Here is a 9,388-nt window from a genome sequence, read left to right as displayed (position 1 = left end):
AAATTACAAAATGCGAACACTCATTCAATAATAAGTCCCACCATACTAAAACACCCAATTCCGACCCCAAATCGACACTCAAATCCCCAAATCTACTCTCCAATCCCTAGTCCAAAATTCTCCCAAATTTCACCTTAAAAACAAATAATCTAGGTGGGAAATTACATGGTTATTCAATATTAATGAATAAAAAGATTAAAAGTGGCTTACATCTTAAAATCTAGTGAAAACCCTTCAAAAATCGCCTCAATCTAAGCTCCAAAAGTCCAAAAATGAATAAACTCTCGGAACCCTTCGAAATAATATAGTACCAGTGCTTTCGCACCTGCATCCATTTAATTGCATCTGCGTCCTGCAGACGCGACAAAAATCCTACTTATGTGGTCCCACAAGCACGACAAAAATTCCGCTTCTACGATTTCATGAAGTCCCTCTGTCCTCGCTTCTGCAGACAAGGCCCGGTATCTACGAAGTCGCACCGGCAACCTCTTCTCTCCTTCTGTGGAAACTGCTGCCACTCACCCAAATCACACATGTGTTTTTCCTTCCCGCATCTGCGATCTCGCAGGTGCGACCAAAACCTCGCAATTGTGCATCCCCTCAGTCCAGAAAAATTTTGCACCTGCGATGCCAAACACGTCTCTGCGGTCTCACACCTGCGACCAAATCCTCCGTAGGTGCGATCGCATCAGACCTGGTGCACTTCAACAATTCCTCAAGTCCAAACTTATTTCGATTTCCATCTGAATCATCCTCGATGCCCCCCGAAACCCATCCAAACATACCGACACATCCCAAAACACGATATGAACTTATTCGAGGCCCTAAATCACATCAAACAACATCAAAAATACGAATTGCACCCTAATTCATGCCTAATGAAACTAATGAATTTCTAACTTCTACAATCGATGCCGAAACCTATCAAATCAACTCTGATTGACCTCAGATTTTGCACACAAGTCATAAATGATACAACAGACTAATTTCAACTTCCGAAACCAAAATTAGATCCCGATAACCACAAAGTCAATTCTCGGTCAAACTTCTCAATTCTCCAAACTTCAACTTTTCCAACTTTGGCCAATTCAAGCCAAAATCACTTACGAACCTCCAAATCAATATTTGAACACACTCCCATGTCCAAAATCATCATACGGAGCTATTGGAACCATCAAAACTTCATTCCGGAGTCAATTGCACATAAGTCAACTTCCGGTCAACTCTTTCAACTTAGGCTTCCAACCTTGGAACTAAGTATCCCAATTCATCCCGAAACAAACTCAGAACCAAACCAGCCACCCTGACAAGTCCCATTATAACAAACAAATACAGAATAGGCAATAAATAGAGGAACTGGGCTATAATGCTCAAAACGACCGGTCGGGTCATTACACTAACATCAGGCCTGACATAGCTTATAATGTTCAACACTTAAGCCAATTTATGCAAGAAACTAGGGAACCTCACTTAAAAGCTGCATTCCACTTGTTAAGATATCTGAAGGGTGATTCTACCTTAGGTATTTTCATGTCAAAAGATGAGGACCGGACAGTAAGGGCATTCTATGACTCTGATTGGGCTTCATGCCCAAATTCAATAAGATCAATGAGTGGCTATTTGGTATTACTTGGAAATAGTCCTATCAGTTGGAAGTCGAAGAACATGAGACCATATCTTTATCCTCAGCAGAAGCTGAGTACAGATCACTTAGGAAGGTAGCAGGAGAGTTGGTTTGGTTATGCATATTATTGGATGAGCTTAATGTGCCATATCCCATACCTATTTCAGTACACTGTGATAGCCAATCAGCCCTCCACATTGCTAGAAATCCTGTGTTTCATGAGAGGACTAAACATATTGAAGTTTATTGCCATTTTGTGTGTGGCAAACTACAAGAAGGGCTCATATCTCTGCACTATGTCACTACAAATGAGCAGCTAGCAGACATTCTCACTAAAGCTCTTATCAGAGTGAAACATTCTATTGTATTAGGCACGTTGGCAGTGTTGTCGGCACTTCCAACTTGAAGGGGGTTGGGGAGGAGTATTGAGATTAAATATTTATCCTATATTTCTTCTCTTTACAGATTAGCCAGTATGTGCTGAGTCAGCAGTTAGTGGTTAGTATTTAATAGTTGTAGTCACATTAGAATAGATATTTTACATTCCTGTTGCTAATTATATGTAAGGGGACCTACACACAATTAATCAGTTTGGGATTTCTTCTTCTCCACTCACGTGTTCTCTGCTTTCTCTTCTCTTTTATTGCTTCTTTCCAGAAGCTTCCGACCTCCATTATAGTTCAGTTCGAGCTAAGTTTGATAAAAATCATGTAATTGAGACAATTAAGTAGAGAATGGAAAGATGCGAGACCGGAAGGTGATTCTACATATTTCGTACTCCCTCCGTTCCAGTTTAAGTGAACGTATTTTCTTTTTGGTTCGTTCCAAAAAGAATGACCCCTTTCTAAATTTGAAAACAATTTAGCTTAAACTTACAATTCTACGCTTAATGAGAAGCTTTTATAACCACACAAATACTCTGGGCCCCTTTTTGATTTGTTTAGGACCACAAATTCCAAAAGTCTTTATTTTTTCTTAAACTTCGTACCTAGTCTAACATGTTCACATAAATTGGAACGGAGGGAGTACTATTTTATTTGAAACCTCTCTCAATTGTTGTTTCTTCTGTGTATGCTAGCTATTCCATATATTTTTCCTCTTTCGTGATATGAATAGATAATTCAACAGTCAGGCATCTACAGGCTTTATGGGCCCTCACATATTTACATAAGAAAAGAGCTTTTGCTTTTGGGATCTTACTCTAGAATAGGCAACTATTCAGGTTACTGTTGTTATCGTCAAAGACGACGCATACAGTTATTTCAAGATGCCAAAATGTTCACAAGCGACCACAAACAGTCAAACACATTACTAAGGTTAAAAAAAGAAGTCCAATATAGAAGTCAGAAATTTTAGATAGGGGCATTTGCAATAAAGATCCTTTTTTTGCGGCTGCTAGTTAAATTCTGTCCCCAATAGCTAGTGAGCTAAATTTATCTTCAAAATGAAAAACACATTCAACTACTTCTAAAACGGGAGATTGATCCCAAAAAAGACTATATAAAGTGCAAAATAAGAATTCGCATATATATATACATAGACATATACACAAACTCAATAATCCACCAAATTGATAGGACTGTTTTAAACGTTAATTTCCAATCCGGGAAACAAAGGTAATAATATTAACAAATAGTATACCTACTAACAATATCTAGCTATAACAAGCTAGAATATTGATAGCTTGTCATTTTCCTCAGTGATGCTGGAACTTCCTCACCTGCCACTATCACCATCAATGCCATTGTTATAATCTCCTGAATTAATACGACTATTCCACGCAGAAGAATATCTATGACCAAACATTCCATATGTTAGACCAATTAGAGTACCTGTTCCTCCTCCAGATTCATAATTGGCGTATCGCATTAAGTCAGCATTTGTGGCATCGAGTTCTTTTTGGAGGCGAATAACTTGCTTTTGAAGAACTGAAATTGCTCCAACACACCCATAGACTGGATCTTTTAATCGCGCCTCGGCTTCATAAGCGAGAGAATTGACTGCATCTTCTCTCTGATGTGGTTGGATTTCATTCAGAAGCTTACTTACATTGCTGGCACCAAATACTTTGTGTACGGTTGTGAACTTTATTGGCTCCTCTGGAGGGAAATAAGGAGCAAAAATGCAACTTGGCAAGCATTTTCTTCTCAAGAATTTGCAGGCAGCGCATGGAGGGTTTGAGTAGCTGCTTGAAGAAGACATCTAATTGCTTACTCTCCAACACTTATCTGCTACGTAACAAATTGAATTTGCTGTTAATTCGTACGAGTTTAAGTTATATGAACTTACAAAATATAATACCTTTAGGGGTCGTTTGGTTACAATACAAGTTATGCTGGGATAAGTTAAGCTGGGATTAGTTATGCTAGGATTAATTATCCTTGTATTCTTTTTTATTCACTGTTTGGTATGTTGTATTAAAAGTGACATGTATTGCATAAATTTCTATCCCAACACTAATTATCTCACCCCTACAAGGTATAAGTTATCCCGGAACTAATTGTTCCCGAAATAACTTATCCCAGATTTGGTAACCAAATAAGTAATTAAGGTGATGTTAAATTTTTATCCCAACATTATTTTTATTTATCCATCATACCAAACGACCCCTTACTCTATCAATGAAATTTTATGACCAACGGTTTAAGTTATACATACTGACATTGTAAAATCAATTTAATCGGTTACAACATCACTACTCTATTTCTTACGTTACCATATCAGACTCTTGATATGAAAAGTTAATTATGTGTTGTTGTTGGTCAATTTATCATGACTATGATAAACAATCTATACTCAAAACTTAAATTCCAATTATAATATGTTACTTTTTTTATTTCAATTTATGTGATAGTATTTAAATGAGCATGGAGTTTAAGGGAAAAAAGGGAAAGATTTTTGAAACTTATAGTATAAAACAAGACTTAAATGTGAATATAAATTGGTATCTCATAAAGAGTAAAATAAAAAGTTTAAAGTTAAATCCAAATATAAAAAGCAAAAAATTTTCTAAGAAAAAAATAAAAATAAAATAGCATAAATTAAGACGGAGGGAGTATTATAAAACTTTCAGGTCACAATATCAGAAATAATAATAGGTCAACTTATTAACCTAATAGCTAGTGTAAGATCTTTTTACACTGTCAATCAACATAACACAAATTCATTGGTGTATATGTGCGGTACCATCTTAAATATTAAAGCTAATGAAAAAGCCTTTTTTTGCCAAACATATCAAAGGGAGATATTTCAAACCTTGACACTGTTGACAAGAAAATACTCATGTGTGATTAAATGTTTAAGCACAATCTCCATGCTTCTCATTTCTCAATTTCGCATGGTCAAACGAACCCTTATGTATTAGTCATCGTAAATGAAATTCAATGATCTAAGAATTATAAGATCAGGGACTTATAATATATGACTAAAGGCGCGAGCATACAAAATAGATTTAAGTTATTACTTTATCAACGGAAAAAATGACACAAATTACTAAAATATTTCTGCAATGGTTCTAACATCAAACCTAACATCAAATTTCCTCTACAGGGAATCTTTTTGAAACTGTAATGAGAAACACCTAAATTGTTATTCTTCTGTTATTAAATTTCTTCATCTTGCAGGCCTTGACTAAATATAAAGTTTGCATATATGGAGCTCAAAATTTTAATCAACAACATATTTATAGTTCTGAATTTCCTTTTGCTACTCAATCAAATTCAGCCTTCTTCATATTGTTGCATCTACTACTTTATATTAAATTAAGTTCTTGCAAGGGAGATGGGGTCAAACTAAAATCATGTTCAAAGGCTCACAGAAAAATGTGTAAATCTAATTTGGCATCATGCTTAGTAATTAACTTCCAATTAAAGCCAAAGGGAAGGATAATATGTGTATTGCCATAATTTATGAAATATAGTGAACCCAAAACTGTCAAGTCATCAGTAACAAAACAGTGAGACATGTGAGCTTACTACGAAGATTTTATCCGACATTCCACCTGCAAACAAGACTTTATAGATCAAACTACAAAATTGAAAGTCAGACAAGTGTTTCATTTGATTGTCTTTCTAAAGATGCCAATACGCATCTTTTGGAAAACGTCTAAAGAAATTGTTAACGGTTATATATAGATCTACATCTTGGAGTGATTTCAGGTCGATCTAGAAATTAAAAGGAAAAAAAGAAAAAAAAAGCTATATAGTGATACCTCTTATTCTTGGTAGTGCCAAATATTTCAAGCTTTGTCGGTTGCTTCTCCTAAGATTAAGGAGATCGCACCATTATAGAGCTATATAGGAAAGGATTATAAAAAGGTATTGGATTTTTGTAGAAGTTTTTGGAAGGGAAGAAAACCCTAGCAGGCAATAAACACTATGAACAAAAATCTGAGGGAGATAATGAGAGAGAGAGACAAAGACAAGGCAATAAGCACCAAGTGAATGGAGATTGAACGGAAAGCAAAAAAGCAGAAAAGGACTAACCACAATAAATAGGAGATGCAATAATTTAAACAATGGTGACTGTAAAGCCTAGGCCGACTTGATTGTGGCCAAAGGTTTTAATTTGTCCGGCAATTTTTACATACTTTTGGTGTTTCAATAAATTACTGTCTCTTTCATAAGAAAAAGAAGAAAAACAAAAGAAGAATGGATGGAACAATTTTTCACTTCAATTAATGGCCTGGTTTAGTATCTAGGCTCTGCTTTCAGTTTACACTTTATATTTTAATATCCCAACAAAATATAGGTGCTTGGGTTTGTGTATTCATAATTAAACACACACATACACATATAGTGCTAGACCTTTTACCATATCATCGGGTTATTAAATTGATCTATAATAGTAGAGAACTTTTCATAGCAAATCTGATATGGAGAAGTGAAATTTAGATAATAACTTGTTATAGCTGATTAAATTAAACAGGGTAAAATGATTTTACCATAACATTCATTTCTTTGGATATTTTATGAGAACATAACAAGTACCCGCATACTATTTTCATTTTCTCCTGTTTTACTGATTGCTTTTTCCACTATATCATGCATGCCAAGATATTCTTAACCCCCCCCCCCCCCTCCCCAATTATTATAGGCCAAAGGCCATGAATGGACTTCTTGCAACTCCGATTGATGAATACCTCTTTTGCTATGTTGTATTTTACTCAAACAGAACTCTTTACATGCTATTTGGAATTAGTCTATGTATGATTTTCTCATTGCCACATAGCTCTGACTAAAATACTCATAAAGAAAACTCTCCATGTCTTTTCCATATAAAAAGAAATATTTTTCTAATATCTGTTCGATGTTGCATTAAAATAGTGGGTACTTGGTATATATACGTTTTATTAAAAGAAAAGAAGGGTTAACAGGATTTCAACTTTATGAGGTTTGAAGTTTAAAACGACTACTTCAAGTATTAATAATTGAGTTTTAAAATTTAAAATATGTACACATCTAATGAGTTTATTAATACAAATGCATTTATGAGCAAATGTTAGTAGGTTCGGTCGAATCCATGTCTAGGCTTTTAACTCCGCCTCCGAATATCAATATAATAGTATAAAAGGGAGACTCTACAATTAAAAGAATAATCAGAAAGAATCACCCAAATATAAAAGCTTGCTACGGATCAATAGAAAGAAGAAAGTATTCTTGTAAAAGGTTCATATAGAAAACTCCCAGGCCACTACCAAATACATGGATATTCCTCAAATTTAATTGATCAAAACTCCATCTTCTATTATTGAGCTCACCTAAAAACACTTATCGCCTCTATTATTGAAGTCTTACATAGAAACAGTGACTAAATCTTTATGTGCATGTGAACAATAATGTCAACTCTGATTGAAAATCTTCTTGAGATGACAGATAAAATTGCATGAATAGTTCAAGTTTCTGTCCTTTTCAGTCTTCACTTCATTATTCCTTTTACCTTTCTTTTCCTTTTCTTTTCCTTTTCTTTTCTTTGCCTGGTCTGTCCCAACATGATAGACAAATTGCATGTTATCAGTGGTTGTCAGAAAATTTTGAATTTCTGTAATAGCGTCGTAGATGCAGCTGTACAATTAGGAGCACTATCAAAACGTCTTGAAATTTGTGTGAGGCTTAGTTTTGTAACATTTAAGCGGTTACGCTCTGATAGGTTATATGTGTATCCCTCTAATATTTTGATGATCTAACAAACTTACTGTACAGAACCATATAAGGAACCAGATACACTTCTTCAGGACCTTAAAAGATCAACATGTCTCCACCTGGGACACAGTTCAACTCGTTTGAGTCAAAGGAACAACAGCGGGAACAGGTCACTACCAGCTCCCGAGATAACTGTTCGAAGTCAACTCTCCTGCTGGAAAAGTTGTTGCATGCTTACGCTACAGTACAAGAACAGTGCAGCAGTCAACTTTATGAGGAAGACCTTTTACCTACTTTGCTCATATCATTATAAGTGATGTCACACATGTATTATTAACATCAAGGAAGGTAAAACAAATCACTTAAACACTTAGAGAATTCACTCAAGCACTCTCACGTGATTGATCATCAAGCAGACAATTCTCAAGTGCATCAAGAACAAAGAACAACACTTCTACGGACTAGTTCCCCATATCAAGTTATTGTATGTTCTTAATTGAGTTGTAACTTTGTAATAGTTCTTCAATTGTAATTCCTACTTAACTTGTTTAGTAGCATTGCATAGGAAACCCTTTGTAAATTATAAACTCTTGTATTTGTGTCTTGGCTAGAGTTAGTCAAGTTGTAAAAGTCTTTGTAATAGAGTTATTACAAAGTGGCTTGTAATAGAGTGTTATAAGTGAGTGAGGAATTAAAAGGTTAATCCCTAGGTTGCATAGGTTGTAATCTGAAAGTTGCTCAGCTGTGAAGTTGAAATCCTACAAGGGTAGGTCGTGGTTTTTAATCCCGTTGAGCTGGGAATTTTTCATGTAAAATTCCTCGCCATTTATTTACTGCAGTGTGCGTGTGTTCTGTTGAACCTAATAGAGAACCTGGTTCTTTATAGAGTTTAGTGAACCCTTAAATTCTATCAATTGGTATTAGAGTGGGTTCTTTCTATCAGGTTAACACCTAGAAAGGATCCTCATGGCTGCTCCGCCAAACTTTGAAAAAGGCTAGTCTTCTTACAGGACACCAAGGTTCAACGTCCAATATTATGGATGGTGGAAGACTAGGATGCACGACTTCATCATGGCTGAAGATTTAGAGATATGGGATGTTATCGGTGATGGACCTATTGTTCCTACCAAGAATCTTGGCAACCCAGCTGTAGCCATTCCCAAGACAAGGAAAGAATTCAATGACGCTGATCGAAAGGTCATAGAAAAGAATTTTCGTGCAAAGAAAATTCTTGTTTGTGGCATTGGTCTTGATGAATATAACAGGATATCAGCATGTCAATCAGCAAAAAAATCTGGGAGGCTCTTCAGACATCTCATGAAGGAACAACACAGGTTAAGCAATCCAAGATAGACATGCTCACAACTGAATACGAGCTCTTTAGGATGAAAGATGATGAATCTATCCAAGATATGCATACTCGGTTCACCTCTATCATTAATGAGCTTCACTCTCTTAGTGAAATTATTCCAAGAAACAAGCTTGTCAGAAAAATTCCTAGTATGCTGCCCAATTCTTAGGAAAGCAATGTATACGCCATTACAGAAGCTAATGACTTGTAAGAGCTAACCTTCGATGAGCTTGTCGGGAATCTATAAATATATGAAATGAAGAAGAAGAAGGA

The 9,388-nt window shown here is 35.5% G+C and overlaps 2 protein-coding genes across 2 annotated transcripts; one reads left to right on the top strand and one right to left on the bottom strand.

Moving 5' to 3' along the window:
- Positions 1 to 3,340: 3,340 nt before the first annotated feature.
- Positions 3,341 to 3,826, bottom strand: LOC107816734 (LOB domain-containing protein 25). Its single transcript, XM_016642473.2, has one exon. The coding sequence runs from the start codon at positions 3,824 to 3,826 to the stop codon at positions 3,341 to 3,343; it is 486 nt and encodes a 161-aa protein (XP_016497959.1).
- Positions 3,827 to 8,835: 5,009 nt separating this feature from the next.
- Positions 8,836 to 9,284, top strand: LOC142176675 (uncharacterized). Its single transcript, XM_075244802.1, has 2 exons — positions 8,836 to 8,961; positions 9,030 to 9,284. The coding sequence occupies exons 1-2, from the start codon at positions 8,836 to 8,838 to the stop codon at positions 9,282 to 9,284; spliced, it is 381 nt and encodes a 126-aa protein (XP_075100903.1).
- Positions 9,285 to 9,388: the final 104 nt, after the last annotated feature.

The sequence above is a fragment of the Nicotiana tabacum genome, chromosome 3 (genome assembly GCF_000715075.1).
Source record: "Nicotiana tabacum cultivar K326 chromosome 3, ASM71507v2, whole genome shotgun sequence".
Taxonomy (NCBI): domain Eukaryota; kingdom Viridiplantae; phylum Streptophyta; class Magnoliopsida; order Solanales; family Solanaceae; genus Nicotiana; species Nicotiana tabacum.
The sequence above is the reverse complement of the archived record's forward strand: the minus strand, read 5'-3'. Positions and strand labels throughout refer to the sequence as shown.